The sequence below is a fragment of the Lynx rufus genome, unplaced genomic scaffold, assembly GCF_022079265.1.
Source record: "Lynx rufus isolate CCGP_SWC_20201006 ecotype Redwood Valley unplaced genomic scaffold, mLynRuf1.p SCAF_7, whole genome shotgun sequence".
NCBI lineage: Eukaryota > Metazoa > Chordata > Mammalia > Carnivora > Felidae > Lynx > Lynx rufus.
In genome coordinates, this window is record NW_025814889.1 from 41013661 (window position 1) to 41036331 (window position 22671).

The window sequence follows — 22671 nt, forward strand, 5'->3', positions numbered from 1 at the left end:
ATCTGCCCGAACCCACACACACTAGGGTCCAAGGTCTTACACACACACACACACACACACACACACACACACACACACACACCTCCTCTGGAAGGAGCCTGTGTTCAGCCTCTGACCCTTCTCCTGAATCCAGAACTACCACCCAGAACAGAAGTCAGCAGTCATCTTCACTCCGCATGGCAGAGGAAAAGCAGTAAATCGCCCAGCTCCACACCTGTGGAAAGGGAGGCTCAGAAAGACAGACGCTAGCAGAGGCCAGCCAAGGTGCAAATTTCACCTGTGGTCAGCCCCTAAGACTCAGAGAGTCAGCTTGCTCAGAGGCACCTTCGGGATGGGCCAGCCCTTGGGGCGTCACCTGCAGCCCCTTCACCCTCTGCCACGATCAAAGGCAAAAAGTGTTAACACATCCACTGGTCTCTGGAGCTGGTCCATGGGAGTTCAAATCTTGGCTTTGCTGCTTCCTAGCAAGTTAATTAACTTCCTTGTACCTCAGTTTACCCATTTGTAAAGGGGAGGTAATAAGACTATTGACCCAGAAGGCTATTTGTGGGCTAAATGAGTTTCTATAGCAGGTAGAACAGCACCTGGCACATCACATGTGCCCATCTAAGAGTTATTCTTTGGACTGTTTTTCACTGAGTATCTGTAGAGCACCTACAGTGGATACCACAGGAGCTGATAATCTGGTTGGGAGATTTTTCTTAAAGACTCATGAAATGTGATATTACCATCTGGGACAATGTCTGAACAAGTCTAGTGGGTGATTCAGAAGAAAACTGCTACAAGAGTACTGAGGTGTGGCGGGGGGGCGGTGGTCAGAGCAGCCTGCAGTGACCAAGGGTACTGGGGAAGGTGGAGGCCCCATTGGCCTCAAGCCATGTCAGCTGCACACAAGGGAAGAGAGGAGGATGTCCCAGCTGAGGACAGAGGAGGTGGGAGCTCGGGCATAGATGCAGGAGTGAGCACGGATCCTAAGAGAATTATAAATATCAGAATTGTAAGTTTCAGTTAAGAGGGCCCAGGGCCTTAGTGATGATTTCAGAATTGGAACATTAGCTTTTCATACGTTCAATAAATAAATATTTCCCAAGTACCTGCTGTGTGTCAGGCACTGTTCAAGGCACTTGGGACACGTCTGCGAACAGGACAGTCCAAACTCCCCACTCTGCTGGAGCTTATATTCCTTCCAGCAGGTGGAGGCAGACAGTGACAGTACACACACTAAGAAAAGTCCCCATTCTGTTAGAAAGTGACAGTGCCGAGGAAAACAGTGTAGACGCAGGGGCAGTTGGGAGGTTTTTCAAGCAGGAAAAATGAGTAGGGAAGAGCAAAGCAAAGCTTTAGGAGTATGACAAAAGTTGATTAAATATCCATTACTTACAACCCCTCCCCGCCTCCCAGTCTTTTAAAGAGGATAGATCCTGAGAAATACGACTTGCTTTGCCAAGCTGGGGTAGTGGGAGTGGAGGCTACAAACTGGAAATGCCAAGTGAGTGCTCCATTGCTCCAAATGGAGAGAAGGCTGGCAGGGCTGTGCCAGGGGCAGGGAACAAGGCAGGAGTGCCTGCCACAGAATGCAAGCTTGAAGAAAGAGACATCCTGAAAGGGATTTTAGAATGGTGTTCTCTCTGGGGCGAATGGGTGGCTCAGTCAGTTAAGCATCTGCCTCTTCATTTCGGCTCAAGTGATCCCACAGTTCATGGGATCGAGACCCAGGTAGCTCTCTCTCTCTCTCTCTCTCTCTCTCTCTCTGACCTTCCCTCCCTTGCATTCTCTAAAAGTAAACAAACATTTTTTAAAAATAAAAGAATGGTGTTCTCTGGCCTGTGAGCTCTCATTCCTCATCCAACTCTTCACAGCCAACTCTCCATGGCATCTTCATGGGTGGTCTCCCGTTGACCGTGTGTGTGTTTAATGCAATGGAAAGAAGGTGGGCATAGGCGTGGAGCAGCCCAAGCCCAGTGACAGCACAAGGCCAGTCAAGCAATGTGTGCAGACTGGATAGGCGAAGACAAGGGGTTGGAGGAGGGTGGGATGGTTGTTGGGTTGAGGAAGAGCTTTGAGGGCATGGCCCACAGGAGGCAGGAGGAACGAAGGCTGAGAAACCCCCTCGGAGCTGGAGGCAGAAGGCCTGAGGCCTGATCTTTGCCACAAATCACTATCTCCTGCCTTACCCTTGCTTCCGTATCTCTAAATTGGACAGCCTCTGTGGTAACTGCCAGCAGTGGCATGAGAGACACCCAGAAGCAAGCACCACATTCTTGAAGCAGGTGTGGGACTGGAGGGACAAGCAGTCACAGGTGACATGAACTTCCGGGCTGACAGATGAGAGGGTGAGGAGAAAGGGTTCCGGTGCAGGGAGGCCCTCGAGGTCATGAATTCTGATCTGGATGTTAATTTTGAGATTCCTCTTGCTTCTGTAACACATTAAGGCCTGAAATCTAAAGTGAGCTGTTCCTTCTGGCCGCTATATGGAAGAATTGGCTTCCTTGCTGTTGTCAGCTACCTGTGTCCCTTGGCGCGTGGCCCCACGCCACTCGGACCTCTGCTTCCACCTTCACATCTCCTTTTGTGACTCTGACCCTCCTGTCTTTTCTCGTAAGGACTCTCATGATCACACCTGACTCACCAGCGTAATCCACCTCAAGATCCCTAGGTTAATCATGTGTGCAAAATGCCCTCTGACGTGTAAGGTGACATCTTCACAGATTTGGGGGATTAGGATATGAGGGGCCATTAAAGTAGAAATGCCCAACAGGCCCTTGGATATCATGACGAGTTTAGGGAGAGGTCAGCTCAAAAGAGAAATGGTGAGGCAGGTGAGTATTCAGAGAGAGTCTAGAGGGGAGCAGAGGGCAGAGGACTAAAGCCTGAGAAAAACCAGTCCTCTGCAGTTTTTCCACACACGTGTCCAGAGGACCTGGATGGGCCACCAAGGGACTGGGAGCTGTGGAGAACCCAGAAATTAATCAAGTGAAGGATCCTTTAGAGAAGCTCACCACCAAAATGTGTACCCACAAGAGAACATGATAAAGGTCAATGAGTCACACGTGAGGAAGATTCAAACAAGGTAATCCACGGAGGGAAAGACTGGGATGTTCAAGGAAGACTTCATGAAATGGTGGCATTTGAGCTTAGTAAGAGGAGCAGGAAAGAAGTTTCTAGAAGTGAAGGGAGTGAACCAAGATGGTACAGCACCAGGAACACCAAGGGAGAAATGTCCAGAAAGAAGGGATGGTCAGCAGCGTGAAATGCTACAGCAGCATCAGGGAGAAAACAAGCCACAGAATGATCACTGGTGTGATCCTGGCGGCCAGGAGGGCGATAGTGGACAGAGATTGTGGGTCCTGCCTGTTGCGACCCACAGCTGGAGATGGGTGTGGCGGGTTCATTAACTCGCCTCGCCCCTGAGGCTTCCAATCTTAACACCAGGGGGCGCACAAAAGCCAAAGCGGACCTTCAGCCTGAATCTGGGTTTTTCCAGAAACAGGATGCCCTGAGGGAAGGGAGGAAAAGTTTCCCACTCCCAGCGCCACAAAGGCTGGAAGCCCTCTCTGCCTCCATGTGATCTCTGACTCAGGGGCTTACCCAGATTTTCCCCTTTCAGCTAAAGCAAACCATATTTTTTCCATCTCTGCTTTTCCTGGTTGCCTGTAGAACTAACTGTGTGTAATAAACACACTTTGGCCCAGAGGCTTGTTGCATCATAGCATGTCACAATGCAGGAGCCCCGCCATCTCCTAATCCAAAATGTTCCTACAGGTGCGGAACTTGAGGCCCAGAGAGAGGAAGGGACTTGTCCAAAATAAACCAAAAGTTCAGATGAAGAATTCAGATCTATCTCCACACTCACATGATAAGGACCCCCTTGATTGTAATTGGGAGCTTAACTATGCCCCCCTCCGTTGTTTCTTGAGTATAAATAATAATAGTAATAGTAACAATAGATAACATTTCTTGAGCACTTGTGTGGCAGGCACTGTACCAGGCCCTCCTAGTGGATTACCTCATTCAATATGCACATTACCCTAGGAAGTAGTTTCTACTATAAGCTTAAATATTTACTGAACTCCTCCCACCTTTGCTTGTGAATAGGTTGGGGTGAGGGGAGGCGAGGAGAGAAGAATATAAAAAGATAAAGTCTTCTTTCGTTAGACCAGTTCTCCCTAGATAGGTAGACTCTGCCTGAGAGCAACACAATGGGACATTGTTTTCTTTACCACCCCCACATACTGCCCTGCTCCAATCATCCTCAGTGGACACTAGATTACGGTGAGTGACTGAGGTAGAGCATTACCAAAATTCCTCCACTTGACTGCTCTCGGTGCTGTGTAAACTGTAGGGAGCCCTGTTTTCCTGGCTCCTCCTTCCTGTTCATCCTTCCTTCTCCTCATCCACTAGTGGCAGTTTCCCCAGAGCGGCCAGCCGCCTGTAGTTTCCTGCTCTGTGCCTTTGCATATACAGTTCCCTAGGCCTGGAATTCTCTCCACCCCGCCTCCCAAAGTCAGCTGCTGCTGTGTTCCCTGCATTGAGAAGCCTCTCCTGACTCTAGCAGGCTTGGGGATGCACCCTGTGTCGCCCCTTGTTCCTAGACCACATCTCCCCTGAGCCAAGATTCCCTGAGCTCACACTTACCTGCCCTGCATGGAGATTCTTCCGTGAGGATCAGAGCTCCCTCCATCTCAGTATACAGTGCAGTCCAAGGCATAGTGGGCTCCTGAGAAGCACTAGAACCCGTGCATGGATCCTCCATAATCTGTCTCTTGCTGTTCTGGCTGGGATCTCTCCTCACCACGCCCCCCCCCCCACACACACACTGTCCCCTCTTCTGGTTTTGCTTGCACTCTCCAGCCCCTCCCCGCCGCCCCCCGCCCCCCCCATCCATTCCTCTTTGTCTCTCACCTGAACTATTCTAGAGCCTCCTAACTGCTCTCCATATGTTCTCACCTCACCTCACCTTTTGTGTCCCATGCTCCCCTCACACTACCCAGTTGCAGGGCCCCCCCACCCCATACAACAGCTTGTCACCTGTCACCTTCCACATAATCCCCCAAAGCTCTGAGCCAAGGTCTGAACAAACAATAGCCCTTAACTTCAAGGGGCCAAATGCCTGTACCTCCTGCCCTCCCCCACCCAGCTGCCTAAAATACAGGTAGCCATCAACCTAAATCACACAACAGATGGAACCCATTCCCTGCCTGAACCCTTCAGTGGGCGACCCCTTACCTCAGGGTGCAAAGTGCGGAGGGGAGGCTCCCTTTCACCTCACCCCAGCTGGGTCTCCACCTTCACCTCTCACGTACCTTCCCCAACCATGAGCTCCAGCCCAGACCCCAGACAGCCCCAGCCCCAGGCTTTGCCCAATGTTCTCCAGTGATTACAACTTTCCCTGTGGTTCTGCAGCATTACTTACCAATCCGTTCAGAGCTATGACACCCAAATAGCACTCTCCCTCATTGTCTGGATGCCTGAATCCCTCCACCAGTGGACAGCCAGCCCCTGCCCCTATTGAGCCCCCTTATAAGTAGACACTGAAGAATGTTTTGAATGAATGAATCAATGAGCCAAATATGACAGTGATAATAAACAGCAAGATAAGAGCTACAAAGTGCTGACCCCCTCTGTTTCTAGTGGGTGAAATTGAGTTATATTCTTTTTTTGCTTGTTGGTATTTTCTGATGTTTCTTGCTTTTGCAAACGATAATTCGTTTTGAAAAACTTAAATAAAGGGGTTTTGGGGACTTGAAAAGACTCTCCTCGTCCTTTAGTGAGAAACAGGAAAGGAATGTTAGAGGAGCCTCAGAGTGTCTACATCTGAAGAGGGCAGGGCCAGCCAACCAGAGGGCACACACCACATGCAAGGCCAGGCAGAGGTGAGGAGTGAATGGGGCAGTGTGTTCCAGGTAGAGCAGTGTTCAGCGCAAGGAGCTGAATGCAGTATGAGGAATTTCAACTTGGGCCATTGAATGGGGAAAAGTTTTTGAAAGTTTTTGGGTGGAGGAGAAACAGGCTCAGAACTCAGCATCCCGAGGCCAAAGGGCAAGACAGAGGGTGATATGGAGTAGAGGCAAGAACAGAAGCCTGGCTACAAACTCTCCTCCTCTCAGGGCATTTAAACCTCAAGGCCAGGAAGCACTCCAGGACCACCCGATTCTCAGCCATATTACCATCCGGTGATTATATTTGAAAATTACTCCCATAAGCCTCCAACCTCTCTTCCCACCTGGATTGCCAGCTTCTAATTCCTCCTACTCCGCATGATGTGCCAAGTAAGTGTACTCCAAATGAAAGTTTGCAAGGAGCCACCTCAAGGAGAAATAAAGCCAGGCAGCTTCTCTTCAAGGGGAGCCCTGAGCAAGAAGAGCCCTCATTCTGCGGGCAAGGGGACTCTACCCCAACGACCCGAGGAAAATCTCCCCAAAGAGGACTCAGGCAGGAAGCCCAGAATCAACAAAGCGAGAACCGAAGGGCGAAGGGCGAGGCCTCCATAGAACTCCTAGGTAAAGGCGGCTGGGGGAGGGGGGGGGGACGGTGTCAGTCTGGAGTGATCCCTGGACGGTTGAGAGGAAAGCGGGAGGTCTGTGGCGGGAAGGAGGGTATGGCCGTTTAGGGGGAAAGAGGGCTGTGCGGGACGCGGGAGGAGAAATGAGAGTGCGGGCTCCGGGACTGCTGAGCGGGAGTCCCCGGAACCTGGGCAGTAGCCGGCCGGCCGGCATTGGCGGGGCAGGTGGGGCCAGGGGCGGGGTCGGCCGGGGGCGGGGTCCACGGCACATGCGCACCGCAGCCTTCGCGCGCAGTAAGGAGTGGCACTTTTTAAAAGTGCAGCCCGGAGGCCAGCCCGCAGCCGCCGACACCTCGGTCCGAAGCCTGGTGCCGCTCGTCCCGGCCGCGCGTCCCCCCAGTCCCTCACCAGTCCGGTCCAGGCCCGTCTAGCCCGCACGATGCCGGTCAAAGGAGGCACCAAGTGTATCAAATACCTGCTCTTCGGATTTAATTTCATCTTCTGGGTGAGTGAGTGCGACTGCCGCGCGCTCCTCTGCGGGGCCACCTGTTCGTCCCGGGAACCCCGTCCGCGGTCGGAAGTGCCGGTAACTGGCGCTGCCCGCGCCGGGTGGACTCCGGGCGGGAAGAGAAAAGGCACTGCGGTCGCCAGCTGGCTCCTCGACGGGGTCCGGGGACGAGCTGGGCGGGCACGATCATAGAAGACTCCTCCGAAGCCGAGCTGGCAGGGGAACGCAGGGGGCCCTAGCGAGCTGGGGCGCGGAGACCGGCCCCAGCCCTTTCTTTCGCCGAGGGTTTGGGGTGGGGTTTGTGTCTGTTCCCACCCCAAACTCCTCCGAGTGCAGGAGGGGGAAGACGGCAGAGAGAAACGGAGCACCCCTCTTCTGGGAACTTGGGGCCATGGCCAAGGAGGACTGTGACGGGCAGTACAGTTCGTGATCTGGGTGGGGTCTCACAAGTGGCAGGGGCCTCGAGGAGGGGGGATGAGGGCGCACTGAGGACTTCAGCGGCGCCGGGAGAGCTCAGCCTGGAGCTGTTGACACTTTTACACTGGAAAGGGAGAGGGAGGGAGGACTAGGACCCCGTCCACCCTCGAGGAGGTACCTGCGGGCTTGATTCTGAGCCGCCACCGTGAGAAAGTCCAAACTGTCTCGAAACTACCTGAAAGACTAGCTTGTCTTGATTTTTTTTTTTTTTCAAAGGCGATAAGTATCTGAACTGGAGAGAACTCTGGGAGAGTTGGGGAGAGGAGGGGCAGATGCCTGTTGGCGCTTTTAGTCCAGGGTTTCTCCATTTCCGGGGGAAGATCAGGTGCCTGCCGCCCACTGCCAGCCCAGGGCCTCCGGCCTCGCCTACGCCCCCATGCCAGCCCACCCAGTGGCAAGGCGGGGCCACGGAGAGTGGAAGTTCACCTGGAGAGGACACCAGGCCAGGAAGCTACCTGACTCCCACTGCTGGCCACACTCAGCCTTTCTGCAAATGGAATGCCAGAGGGAAGCAGCAGAAAAGGGGATGTCCCCTCCACACTTTCTCTTGGAGGATTAAGGGACCACCCAGAGACAGAAAAGAAGCAAGGAATAGTCTGAGGACACACAGATGGGCAATATTTGCTCCTTTGCAGTCAGAAAGGGATTTGGAAAGGCAGCCCTTAGGCCACTCGAGAGATGGCTGTAGAAACAGGCATGCCACCAGAGCCTTGTAACAAAAAAATATACTGTACTTATTCCCCTGGAGCTGGTCACTGGGGTCCCCAGGAACCTTGGGACAAACCTCTTGAGATTTTAATCCTCTCTCCGGAGCTGACTCTTGCCCTTGCAAGAGTTACCATACCTAACACATGTTCTAGTGAGGATGGCACATAGATGTGCCCCTGCCCAACACTTGGCCTGTTTTAGGGAGACCTCCTGGTGGTGGGCATTACTTCCTCCCGGTGTTCCCACCAGCCCCCAGCAGCCAGGCTGCCAGCTAGCTCCCAGGCTTGGCTTCCTCCTCTCCCCAACCGCTGGCACCAGAAAAGAATGTGAGAAGGCGGGTTAGCCCCGCCCCACCCCACCCTTGTCCTTTGGGGAGTTTTCCTCTCCCCTCCCCAGCACAACCTCCGCCACACACACCGCCCCCCCTCCCGCCCCGCCCGTCTGTTGGTTAGTCCTCAGCTATCTGCCTAGGCTGCATCAGGGTTTCAGGCTGGGAAGGAACCACAGACTACCATGGGCCTTCATACCCCAAGTCTGCCCTGTAGCACATGCAGGAGCCTGATGGGAGGCTCCAGGGCTCCTCTGGGACCTGCTGTCTCTTATTGTCTCCAGCCTACCACCCCACCCACATTCAGAGCTGCCCTGGCCTGGGCTAGGTGCTGCTGATCAGCTATGTCATCTGAAACAGAAATGACTCACTCTGGGAATGTTTGGGTCCAGAATTAGGAAGGGCTCTAGTGATCATCCAGTCTGGCCCTAGTATTCATAATGAAGAAGCAGAGAACCAGAGAGGGATGATTGGCCCAGGATCACAGAGACCGAACCAGTACCACAACCCTTGTGTCCCTTACTTGAGTCCCATCCTCTTCTGTCTCCATCATGAAACCAACAAGGGGACCTGGCAAATGAGCTGGTGTAGGGGGGTTAGCTACGTTCTCCTGAATTAACTATTGTTCAGTAGTGTTGTATCAAGGGCCCTGTAGAGATGATGGAATAAAGGGGTATCAGGATCCACTTGTGCAGCCTGCAAAGGCCCTTTCCAAGTCTCATGATCTAGCCAGAGCAGGAAGCATCATCCCCATTGTACTGATGAGCAGGAAAAGAGTCCCCAGAGAAGTTAAATGACTTATCCAGGGTCATGTGGCAGGATAGCACGAGAAGTAAGTTTGAAGGCAGGTCTGGTTGGCCTAAAGCCCAATGTACTTTTCATCCCAGTTACCTGGGATGAAAGGTACCCAGTTACCAGGTACCTTTTTTTGAGACCAGAGATTTATAAACTTAGCATTTGGGATCTGATATGGGCCTTGAAAAATAGGAGTTGTGAGGCCAGGAGCCACCAGCACCTCCTGAACAAAGGATGCTGAGAGGGGTAGCCTCGCAGGGACCCAGAGAAAAGCCCACCTCAGTGGCGGTGGGCTTAGGAGGGTGGGGAGAGGGTACACCTCTTCCCTGGCCCTGCCTTCAGCCCTGGGGAACCCTCAGTGACAGCTGAGCCTGCACCCCTGCCCTTCCCAAGTGGGGCCTCCAGTGCTTACTGCCAGACCAAGCACCCTGTTCATCCAGCACCCTCACAACGCTAACTTCTTGGCTCTGTTTCAGTGTTTCTGTATTTCCTCCAGACCGCCCTTCCTACCCACCCACCCCCGCCCCAAAAAAAAACAGTGGGAACCTGGACAGGGACCTGGGTCTCAGTCTAGCTTTGTCCTCATGTCACTTTGAAACCTTGGGGAGGTTGCTTTTGTGCTCCAGACCTCAGTTTCCTCATCTGAGGAATTGATGATGGGTTGAAACAAATGGTCACAGAAATCCCTTCAGCTCAGTCTATGAGCCTGGCCCCACCCCGAGTACCTACAGCAATAGGACTTCCCCACACAACCCAAAATCAAAATCAGAGTTGGGGGATGGACATGTGCAGTGGCTATGAAGGCTTGTCCTCGGAGCCTGGCTTCATTTGGGTCTTTACCTCTGGGGCCTGATTCTTGGTCTCTTTCCTGTTAACCTCACATTTTCCCCTCTCTTGCCCTGGATGGGGTCCCTATGTTTGGGGGCTCTCTGTTTTCCTCGCCCTCGCCATTTGTGGTAGTCCTGCCCACTGACCAGCGCGCCACTCTGGGTTCAGTCTCCCCATCACCGGATGGAGCCAGCGTCTACCCCATGGCGTTGTTGTAGGCAAAATGAGAGAATGTATGTGCTGCACTTGGCATAGTAGCCTTAACTTTCTGTTTACTCCAGCTGTGGTTGCTCCTCTGTTGGAGGTAGATGGAAGCAGTGGGGAGGGTGGGAGCACTTCCCTAAGCAAGAAGTGTGGAAATTGAAACCAGGGACATAGGCAGGAATCCACATTCGGAATCCACACACACTCCCCCCCCCCCTTTCCTTCTCTTCTTACATCACTGCCAGCCTCATGATCCACCCCGCCTCAATGATTCCCGCTTTGGGACACCCACTCCATTTTATGTGTGGCTACACGTTTGATTATCGGGCGGCACCCCACTTCTGAAAATAAACTACACAGCACAGGAACCCTAAGATATCAGGCTTCGGGGTCAGGGAGGGGTATGGACCTAGGCGGGTGGCGGTGGCAGAAGCCCTTCCCACCCAACTTGCCAATTCCCCCAGAAGCTGTTGACCTTCAGCATGGGGCCGAGCAAGCAGCTAGGACTGTTCCCTAAAATGGCTCCCCAACTTTGGCACGCAGATAGCCAGAGCTCTGGGAAAGCTGGCTGTGTTTGTACTGAGGCTGGCAGGTTTGGGGAGAGGTGAGTTGAGGCCAGGTGTCTGCATCTGCTAAGGAAAATAGGACTTCTCCCTTTGTCCCCTGCCCAGAATCTTGATGGCTTTCCCCGCACTTTTCCCTGCATTGGTTGTCAACAACAAAGACCTGACTCCTGATTTGGGGGGAAGGGGATTCCTCTACACACACACACACACACACACACACGCTCACTCTCTCTCTTTGTCTGTCTCTCTCTCCCCCTTCGCTTTCAAAGTGCCCCATGGCACCGTTCCAGACCTTACTCTTTTGTACTCCAAGGAAGAGGTTGCTGGTTAAGACCTGAATTTGGATCCACTTTGATAAGCAGCCCCACGGAGGGCCATCCCTGCCAGAGCACTTAACTCTGCCAAATGAGGCATCTGTGGTTTCAAACCTCACAAGTCAGTGCTCTCACACCCTTTGGTATTACACGTGAATCTTCCCTGTTAGACGCAGAGCTGTGTGTCCTGTGTTTGTTTTCCGGTTCGATTCAATTTTATAAGGAGGTGTGGCTTTTGGTCACACAGTCTGCAACTTAATAATACACCTTGAACTTGCCAAAGCACCTTTTCTTCTAAAGAACACAGCCTTGACAGTTCTTTCCTGGGTGCGCCCGGCTGCAAGGATAAGGGACCGCAGGTCATGGGTTATCATGGCTCCTGTAACCTGTTGTCTCCTTGGTAGCTGGATGTTCTCAATAGAACTGTGTCCAGCTGGGGAGAAGACAGTGAAGTTTGAGGAGCTGCGTGTTTATTTTCTGTGATCCCCCCTCCCCAGGTGGGAGTCAGTGGGACTTCCTTCCACAGGTCTTTTCAACCAAAGCCCTGCAGAAACCACCTTTCCATCTCTTCCATACAGGAGTGTGATGACTTCATTGTTTTAGGGTTCTGAAAACCTGGGGAAGGGCCTGTTGGCCCCGTGCTCTCAACTACGGGGAATTCAGGAGACCAGAAGAGCTGATCTCAATAATACATTTTTAAAATTTATGTTTTTGAAGTCTGACTGCAGATCACTTGCCTGTTTCATTCTGTGGAAAAAGTCATGCTGGTCCAGGGACATTTTCATTTTCCATCAAGTGATGGCATCCAGCTGTGGAAAGCAGCATCCTGCCTCCAGATGAGATAATTTTATAACAATTACATCCACCCGTAATTCCAACTCACCCAACCCCCAACCACCACCCCAAAAAAGTACTTGGTTCTGGATAGTTTGTAAGTACTGTGTGCTATCGTCCTAGATTCATGGACCTTAACCAGATTTTTAGGGAATCCCACAAAATCAGTAGGACCGGCCTCCAGAAAAATGTTAGGCCTTTTTGTTGTTGTTTTGTTTTGTTTTGTTTTGTTTCTGTTTTTGCTTTTTTTTCTGGAGGCCAATGGACCTTAGGTTATGAACACCTCATTTTAGTTTTTCTCTCTTATTTTCCAAGCAACCTCTTCTCTATTCTGAATCCCTTGTTTCAGCCATGAGTAGTGGGTTGCCCAAGGACTATGTGGGGGAATTGGGGGTGATTTGAGAAAGGCTAAGTTCCCTGATGATCAACAACAGTGTAGACTGGAGAGCTAGCCTCCCCACCCATACTTGCTCTGACTCTCAGCTTAATCATTGCCCAGGGAGTGGCTTTGACTCTCGATTAATTTAATGAGTGTTCTGTATTTCTAGTCCACATGAAGAATCCAACTTTATGAGCTTCTAGCCAAGTTTTGCTTCTTGGGTTAGGTTTCCCATAGCTTGGGTGATTTGTATTTGTTTAGGAAGAACTGAGTTCTGTCTTTCCCCCCTCCTCCTTCCCACCCAATGGAGACTAAAATCAGCCAACCTTCCCTGGCCTTGCCCTTGAGGACTTTGGAAAGGGAGGGGTATCTCTGGGGGATCATTTGGGGATTTGGACTCCTGAGGAGATGATACTCAGTCTGGCTGAATAGCAGAGGAGGGTGAAGCCCTCTGACTTGGAGAGGGGACTGGATTCATTTGATTGTAGCAAAGATCCCTGGGTAGAGAGGTTTGGGGACTATTGACTTGGAGAAAAATCAGAAATCTGGGTTTTAAAGATCCTGCGTGTTCAATCCTCTTGGCAGGCATTGTGCAGGGGAGCTGAAACAGTGACTCTTGCTGGTGCTGTTACAAAAGAAACCCTCCAAAGCTTAATCCTGTTTCTATTATGTTCAACGTAGATTCCAGGTTCCACTGAACACCTCTCAGGCTGGGCAGGCCAATGGCCCGTGACTTCTACCAAGCCCTCGCCTCCTGCGCTCAGGACACAGTCCCTTGCTTCTGTTCCCAGTATGAGCTACATGTCAGTGTCCAAGTGTAAAAACAGCACAACACATGGATCGTAGCAGCAAATCCTTGACCAGGGCTTCAAAAATACAATCAAGTAAATCAGACAGTTTCACTGAATTCAAAACAAATTTCTATGTAACACTCCGGCTTTATCTTTAAACCTACATTGATCAAATCAATAGCATGATAAATGATAAAATTGATTTATTAAAACTTTAAATGAAAAGATCAGCAAACCCCTACTTAATTGTGAACGCATTGCTTTCCAAGTCAACAGAAGTTTGGTGTTTTTAAAAGATAGTTTGCTATAGACTGGAAGGTGTTCCCCGCCCCCCCAAAATGTGTATGTTAAGTTCTAAAACCCAGCATGATGGTATTTGGAGGTAGGGGCTTTCAGGGTGATTGACTCACTCTCATGAATAGGATTGGTGCTCTTATAAAAGAAGAGGCCCCAGAGAGCATCCTCCTTCCTTCTACCATGTGAGATTATAGCAAGAAGACATCCCTCTGTGAACCAGGAAGCAACTCCTCACCAGACCCCAAGTCTATTGGTACCTTGATCTCAGAGTTCCCAGCCTCCAGAACTGTGAGCAATAATTTCTTGTTAAGACACCCTGTCGATGGTATTTGGTCATAGCAGCCCAAATGGACTCAGACATAGCTATTTATATGTTCAAATCAAAATCACCTCTTCCCGCCTAGGTGAGTGATTGTACACACAGCTCACATCGGTGTCCCCCCTCCGGTGGGTGGCAGGCCTCCTCACCCCCCCAGCAGCTCTGCTCCTGGAGCAGAATGCACAGTCCAGACCCAAGAAACCCTTCCCACTAAGACGGTCTCCCGCTCTCCCCCACGCAGTATGAATGCTTCACGTTGCTTCTTGCAGTAGGGGGCTGCACATTTAAATCTGTTACTATTATGCTCAGGCTTTCTAAAGCCTCCTTTCTGCAAGCCTGGGAACATCTCCACATCCCCTACTTTCCCTTGCCCCCCCCCCCTATATTATAGCTCTGAGTCCCTAAGACACATAACCCTTAAGAGACCCAGAAAGCTTATTTCAGATAGGAATTAGATTCTCATCCGGTGCTGGGGAGGGACCATCAGTGTGGGAAGCTGGCATTATCCTCATGTGGCTGGTGCCTCTCAGGACCCCATGGCTGGGGCTGCAACACAGGCCTGCGGTCATGCCCTCTCGTGCCCTTTGCTGGCAGGATGGTGCTGTGGGGAAAGGGCAGAGGTTCTGGGCCTCACCTTGGTGCCATTCCTATAGGGGATGCAAGGACGGTGGCCACTGGGCAGATCTAACAGTGTCTGCACTTGCCAGGTTTGTGACAGTAGCGAAGTTGGGATAAGAAGAAAACATGCCAAGTTACTGCGGGGAATCTGTTTCCCAGAGCAGTGCTTGTGTCCACACAGATTTTCTGGCCAGTGCAGCAAGGGTGTGGACGCCACTCTTGGGCCAGAGGCCAGCAGGAGGAAGTGCATTCTCTCTCTAGACTGTCCATCAGGCAGCTGGCCTCGGAGAGAGGCCAGGTTCACGGGGCACCTGCGGCCAGGTGGCTGTTGCAGGTGTTGGTCTGTCCTGAGAAGGTAAAGCCCTTTGGTGGGCTCTCTTGGGACCTTTAAGGATAGAAGGTACCCTTTTGAAATGGGATCAGATGTGGCTAGGAGGGAGACAGCACAAAAGTGAAAAATTCTGGCTCTGAAATCAATGAAACTGATCTAAAAGACAGTTTAGCAAAATGATTGAGAATATGGGCTTTGTAGTCAGACTGTCCACGGTTCAAGTTCTAACCCAGCCACTTATTTGCTATGTGATCTCAGACAAGCTGCTTCTGTGCCTAAGTTTTCTCATCTAAAAAATGAAAGTAAATAGTACCTACTTGGTGGGTCTACCGTGAAAATGAAATACTATAGGTGAAGTGCCGTGTTGTCGTGCTAGCTGTCCAGTGACATACAGTTGACCCCTGAACAATGCGGGGGTTAGGGGCACCAACCCCCATGCAGTCAAAAATCTCTTTATAACTTTTGACTTCCCCAAAACTTAACTACTAATAGCCTCCTGTTGACCAGAAGCCTAACCGACAAGTCAATTAGCACATGCTCTGTATGTTATATGTATTATATATACTGTGTTCTTACAATAAGATAATCAAGAGAAATGAAAATGTTATTAAGAAGATCATAAGGAAGAGAAGATACATTCACAAGACTGTACTGTATTTATCAAAAAAATCTGTATATAGTTGGACTTGTGTATGAGTTGAAACCCATGTTATGCAAATGGGAGCTATAATTAAGAGACCTAAAATGTAGGCAGGGACCATGGCAAAGGGATCGGATAGATGATAGGTCAGGCACAACAGTTGGGGACCTTGGCTCTTGCTCGTTTCCTGGCTCTGTGCTCAGAATGCACCATGTTGGGGAAGGAGGGCCATTTAACTGAGCGGTGCTGGGCATGCCTTTTGCCAACACTGCTAATCCACATGCCACATGGCATTGTTTCAAAGGTATAAAAAAAAGGGGCATCTCCCACCATTCAGGGCCATGCAAGCAAGTGGCAACTGTTCCTACAGATGGAATGAAAGCTAACTGGTCCACATGGCTAAAATAAGAGAGAGAGAGAGAGAGAGAGAGAAAGCGAGTGTGTGTGTGTGTGTGTGTGTGTGTGTGTGTGTGTGTGTGTAATCGCCAAGTGTCTTAGTGAGGCATACACAATGGAAAACAAATGTGTGGTATTCTGGAATTTAAAGCAAAACATCCCCCAAACAATCCCCCACATCAGATGATTTTGGTTAAGATCAGAATGCCTGCTTTCAGCAGAAAACAGATTTATGGGCTGGCTGATGTATGCTGCATGTCTGGCAAGCAGGCAGTGGAAACTTGAAATGAGGTTTCTCGTTTAGAAAGAGGTTATCTTGGGCAGAGGCCCTCCCTCTCTAGCCTTCATCCCCTTACTACTAACCCATCATATCAGCTGAAATTTTTCTCCTCTCTTGGGCAGAATAAGAGCTCTGGTTTTTAACTGATGGTGATGTCCTTGGAAGGGAGGATTTCTCAACTCTTGAGCTTGTTCCGAGCAGGTCACTGCCTAATTACCATTAAGGTGTGCTGAGAAAAAGCTTACAAGGCCCTTCACCTTCTGCCACATCCCAGAGAGGGGACCACGCTAGCTCCCTTCCACCAGGGATGAGACAGGCAGTCGAGTAATTAACCTCTACATGGCACGTGCTGTGCATGTGACAAAGGGAGAGAGTTGATGGCTGAGTTGCTCCATACCTGCTCTGTGACTTTGGGGAAGTAACTACCTCTCTGAGCCTGTTTCCTCATCTCAAACTGGGATGATCAGAACTACCTCTAAGTGCATAAGGCAGTCCTACCAGTCCTCTTAGATTCACAAGGGGCAGCAGGACCTTACTGTAGAAATCTAGCTCCCTCACATTCCTCGTCTCCCTGGGAAATCCCACTGTCACTCCTATAGGGCATGTTCCCATTAGCCTGAAGTCACACTGGAACACACACTGGCCCAACAGAGCCACTCTTAGCAAACTGATGGCACCCATAGGCTATAGCTATTGAACCACTTTCACCCTTCCACCCAAGAGACCCCCCCCCTCCAAGTGCACTGGAATCCCCAGAAAGTGAACCCCTGCAAGCTCAGCGAGCAGGCCAAACAGGTGCTTAGGATGTCAGCAATGCAGGTAAGCCCAAGGAATCATGGAGAAAATAAGAACTTTTCTGACCTTCTTTATATTTATTTTATAATACTGATTTTTTAAAATATTGAATTATATGGGGTAGGTGCCAGGCTGTAAATGGTCACAAGAGGCAGCAGTGTGCCTCCCCAAGGACCTGGCTTCTCAGGGACCGTTGGGCTTGTTGTTGACTTTCTGATGTGCCCTGGTGTGGTGTAAAAGAAGAGCACATGGTAGCAGGGCCCTTTATGACACAGCGATTGTTGGGTGTGGGAGGAGTTGACTTTCAGAAATGCAGATTCCTGGGGGAAATCAGTGACTCTCCTTAAGCCACACTTTCCTTGTTTGAGTAATGAAGGTAACACCCCCAAAGTCTTAGGGTTGTTAGAAATGGTGGCATATTTAATGTAAAAAGCTTCTCGCAGTGCCTGGCTCCAAGCAAGAACTCGGGTGTTAGTTCCGGCAGCTACTGCTATAGTTACTGTTACTACTGCCTCTCGGAATGTTTCAGAGATTGAAGCTGTCCTAAAGAGTCACATTCATCCATGTCTTCTCGCCTCAGTTCTGTAAAGCCACATCACGCTGGATTGTTCAAGGCTGAACCTTTACCCCTAGGTTTTATCCCTTTTAGAAGGTGAATTAGAGGACTTGTCTTTCCATCTGTCCACAAAATGCCCATTTTAGAGATTTCCCCAGTATGGGAAAGGTGGGTGAGGAGAGGGACCAGTTTTGCACATAGATGGGAGTGGCCCCAGCATCAGGGCCATTTGGCAGAGGGCCCCCCTCCCCTTGTGGAGTCGAACTGGGAATTCAACAGTAGCCATAAGAGGAAGAAATCTGCCCTTCCTCCAAACCAGGAAGGATAGCCTCGACACTTCTCCTGTTCACTTCTTGTGCTTCCCAGGAAGAGGTAGATTCCTCTTATCTAGAACTTTCTTGACACCTTGAAGCCAGGTCTCAGAGTGGGGCAGAGCCAAAGTCACCATTGCTTCTATGTGGACCCCACAGGAAGGGGAAAGAAGGCAGAGCTGGCCCCAAAGGGTGCGTTTTCCCTGGCACCCGGTGATGGTGGATTGAAACCATCACCTCTCCCAGCCTCAGCAGAGGGGAAGGGAAAGGAGAGAGAGAGAACAAACCCCAAGGAGAAGTTAGTGGTCAGTGAGCTCCGTCCCTCTTGGCTTTCCCCTAGGCTGGGGTTGGCACCCTGAGTCTGAATCACTTCACCACAGCAGACAAATTAAGGTTTAAGTCAGAGCATTTTGCTAAATTCAGCATGTCCAGATGACCTTCTCATTCCCCGAGAAAAGTTCCTAGGGGTTCCTAGTCTTCCCATTCACCAGCTGGCCAGGGAGAGAGCACGGTGTCAGGAAGAGGCAGCTTTGAGTTGTCTGTGTGGATCTGGTTCAGTGTGAATGTTGCCTCTTGCTGCCATGTCCTCTCAAGTGAGTTGTTACTTAACCTCTTGGAACCTGTTTTATCTCTAAAGGTGATGAGAGGATTAAATGAGATGATGTATGTCATTCACCTCCTATAATGTGAGACGTGCATGGACGCCCATAGAGAGTAACTATTCCTATTATTGTATTATTGATTTTCCCTTCTGTAGCCTCTGGAGGAGTTGCTTATGGACAGAAAAGCCTGCCAGAAGTCAACTCAACACTAACCTATGACATCGTTGACCATCAGCCTCTGCATATATTCTTTACAAAAAAAAATAAAATTTTGCCCCCTAGAATTTATAATTAGTTGAGGAAAAAAATCCACTCGTACCTAATGGCTGTCCAGCCTAGGGAGAACTCAGGCTGCAGAAATCAGGAGGAGGAGGAATTTTTTACCAAGACCGCCCTGCTGCGGAAGCTGTGGGAGTCATTTTGGCTTCTTGGAGAGGAGAGTTCACAGGGCTGAGCTTGTGTGATGAATACTTATTTGGAAGCCAAATGCAGATTCTAACTTGAACCATTTACTATGAGTGCCTAGGCTCAGTGGGTTCAAGATAGAGTTGTCCAGCCATTATCTCTTTCTTACCTCTTGCTTCCTTCCCACTTACCTGACCTGTGTCCTCCCTTTGACTGTCACCATGCAGCATGAGGCCCAGTCGCATGGCTCTACAGCACTAGGTAGAAGAGTTGAGCCCATACTCTCCAGATTACAGTGTAAAGTGGAATGGCGAAACACTGTTCCACGTAAGGGCTGAGCCCAGAGAAAGCTCCTACCCCCCGCCCCACTCCATGGCTTCCTGACCTTCAGCACTGGCATTTAGAAAGCTAGTCTCTGGGCGTGCCTGGGTGGCTCATGGGGGCGCCTGGGTGGCTCAGTTGGTTAAGCGTCTGACTTCGGCTCAGGTCATGATCTCAAGGTTCATGAGTTCAAGCCCCGCGTCGGGCTCTGTGCTGACAGCTCGGAGCCTGGAGCCTGCTTCAGATTCTGTATCTCCCTCTCTCTCTGCGCCTCCCCCGCTTGCCGCTCTGTCTCTATTTAACAAAATAAATAAATGTTAAAAAAAATTTTTTTTTTAATTAAAAGAAGAAAGAAAGAAAAAGGAAGCTAGTCTCTGTGCCCAGAGGAAAGCTTCTCCATGTCATCCGATTGTTTGGTGTTTACATAAAGGTCCAGAACAGTGGTTCTCAAACTTGAGCAAGTATCAGAATCATCTGGGGGGATTGCTGGGCCCCACCGCACCCATTTCTAATTCAGTAAGTCTAGGATGGATGGGGGCAGTGATTTTCATGTCTAACAAATTCCCAGGTGCTGCTGCTGGTCTGGTGACCACACGTGGCGACCCGCTGGCCTAGAGATAAGTTTCCCAGTGGCCCAGCTTCTGTCAATCTGAGCACTGCCCCCAGATCAGTGGCTTGGTCAAAGCCTCAGAGCAGAAGTTGTCCAGAGGGACGAGATGACCCCCCAGGACGATCATACTCACAGAGGGACTTATTCTCCAGGACTGTCACCTCTGCAGCTTTTCAACTCCTCTCTAATAAAACTAAAGTTAATAACAGGTCCCTTGTTGCTATCTTTAAATTCTGCCAGGAAGTAACATTTTACTTGTGATCCTTAATTGAAGGCAAGTCATGGTAGTTTTTTCTCCACTCAGGAGAGTGGAGTTTGGTTTTTGTCATTGTTTTCCTGCGTGGTAGGACTGGGTACAGGAGGACTCCAGCCTCCGCTCCTGCCAGGCGTCTTTGTCCTTCCAAAGATGACAGCCTCAGCCTTCATTTGGAGGTGGGAGCGGAGGGTGCCAGGAGAGGCTCAGAAGAGGTGGTGAGGACTGGAGTCCTGTTGGTGCATGCTGCCAGCGCCGGGCCCAGCCTCCTGACGGGTGAATCAGCCCATCCGAGGCTTGGCAGTCAGCGGTGAGCCAGGGTTACCATGGAGATGGGTGAGGCTCGAGCCCACAGGTCTGGGTGGCCTGACTTGTTTTTAAATGTTGAGGCCTGTGTGAACATAGAGGCCCTTATCTCTGCTTCTGAGGCTTTCTTAAAGCGTGACTGGTATTCGGGGGCCCAGAAAAGGCCGGTAGGGGAAACTCACATCCTTGGTATTCAGTCTGTTACCGACTTCCCAGGTGCCATGGGGAACTATGCCTACAGGTCTCCTATGCTTAGTCCTTTAAAAAAAAATAAGTAAATAACGAGGGTTGATGCATATCTTACTGAAGGAGGAAAGTAAAGAGATAAAATCCCCTCCTTCTCTGATCTGCTTTTTTAATTCACCCAGGGAAGCAGCCTGTGATCCCGGGACAGAGCTGACTGTCCCCTTTAACCTTCCTTCCCCACTTTCCTTTGGCCATTCCTGTCTGCGGGTGGCCAGTGTGGGTGTGGAGGAGGTAAATTTATCCATCATCCTCCACCGCACCACAACTCGCACAGACCCACAGAAACCAGAACCCCAGTGTCCTAGATTGCCCTGTTCCCTCCTGCCCAACCACCCTCTCCAATTGTAGAGGGACACAACTGATAGCCACCGACTGCCATGAATTGCCCCCCTGTCGTGTTGTGTCTTTCTCAAGGTTTATTATTCTTATTACCGTCCTTATTTTCCCTACGGAATCTGGCTGGCTATGCCACATTGTGGTCATTGTGGTCTGCAGAGTGTAGTACATGGGTTACATCATTTATCCTCCCCTTCAAGCTAGATTAAAGGCAGGACAGGCGTCCTGCAATCTTGTGCCCAAATGAGAACTCTAAGGGTTGGAGAAGCTAAGGAAAGTGCTTAGTATGAAACAGCATCTAGGTGGCAGACCAGAGTTACACCCAGAGTCCATGGCTGTCTGCTAATCTGGGGCTTCTCAGCAGAGGTGTGCCAGAAAACACCCTGGAGGAGGGGGGTGCTGAGACAGATGCACATGTCGAATTCCCCAGGTGATTCTGACATCCACCCCATGTAGACCAGGTCTGGTTGGCACATGCATGCAAATGACAGGTGACAGAACCAGGGCCTCCTACTCCTTTGCTTTGTCATTCTTTCTGCCCCGCACTGAAGAATGTTATAGCATCTTACTGACCACCGGCTCACCAAAGTAACCGCATGGCCATTGCTTTTCCAGAAGGACAGCGAGAAGCAGGAAGGCCAGCACCCCTCCTTACCCTACCCCTGTCCTCTTACTACGGCCTACCTGCAACCCCCCAAAAGTGCAGATGTGACCACTTAAAATCTGAGGTCAGCCTTAGAGAGAAACTGCTGGTGGAGAATGATCCACCCTCCCCCTTCCGGGCTTTCTAAGGCAATTGGATAGAGTAAGCGTGATGAATGTTTTGTCCTTTAACAAAATGTGTGACCGGTCAGGTCATATTACAGAAGAAAAAGGGGACCTGGAGGAAAGGGGGGTCTAGCCAAGACCACCCAGTTTGTTTGCCATGAGATTTTTCTTTGAAGTGGGATTTGTCCAAGGCAAACAGGGCTGTTTCCTGTAGAGGGGTAGGACACAGCACCACATGCACATGCACACACATGCACACACACACACACACACACACACACACGCAGCTGCCCTTCTTGTCACATCTTTCTGCAGGCGTCATTCAAATGTTTCCGTCAATGGGGCTGCCTGCATGTAAATAGTTCCCCAGGTCCTAACTGGAACCAGTTTTGCAAACTTGTCACCGGGTCCAGAGCAACCAGGTGCCCCTAAGTGGCATTATGCTTTGATTTGTTTTCAATCTTCCTTTGGAATTAAAGACACTTCCTTTAACTCTAGGTGTGTTTTAGTGTAGGATCCCTGGGCCTGGCCCTCTAGCGAGATTCATGGCGTGACTCGTTGAAGCACTCGGCTTCGCGTGGCTGCCTTTTTCCTGAGTGGTGCTTTCCGTGGCGGCAGAGGAGTGACCAGAAAATGGTTCTCTGTGAGCCTGAGCTTGGGCCCTGCTGGGTTTTCATGGCCCCTGGAATTGGCATAAGCCCCAGGTGACGGGGTTACCTGTGTGCTCACCAAATATTGGAGTGTCGAACTGGACTTATTCATGGGGTGAGGACAGTGACTCATGGACTTTTCATAAACTCTCGTTTTCAAAAGACTTTCTATGGATTTGTCCCTGAATCTCACTGCGATACTCATCACATGCCGTGGTGGGTCTTTCTCAGGTTATTGTTCTTGGCAGTTTCTGACTTGGCAGTTTCTAGTGAGAAACTAGAAGCTGAATCTGGAGGAAAGGCCAGAAGGGAGAGGAAGCTTATTGAAGAGAAGAGGAGCAGAGAGAGCGGATTCTGGTGGATTTCAGAGACTCTGTCCCATTGCAGCAATCCTCTC

At 50.5% G+C, this 22671-nt stretch overlaps 1 protein-coding gene across 1 annotated transcript in view; it reads left to right on the forward strand.

Moving 5' to 3' along the window:
• The first annotated feature begins 6804 nt into the window (after window positions 1–6804).
• The window catches only part of CD9 (CD9 molecule), a 34318-nt gene continuing 18451 nt past the window's right edge, over window positions 6805–22671 (forward strand). Inside the window, exon 1 of the mRNA XM_047065940.1 lies at window positions 6805–7007. Within this exon, the coding sequence (XP_046921896.1) occupies window positions 6942–7007 (66 nt within the window). The 5' untranslated portion in view covers window positions 6805–6941. The remainder of the gene's footprint in view (window positions 7008–22671) is intronic.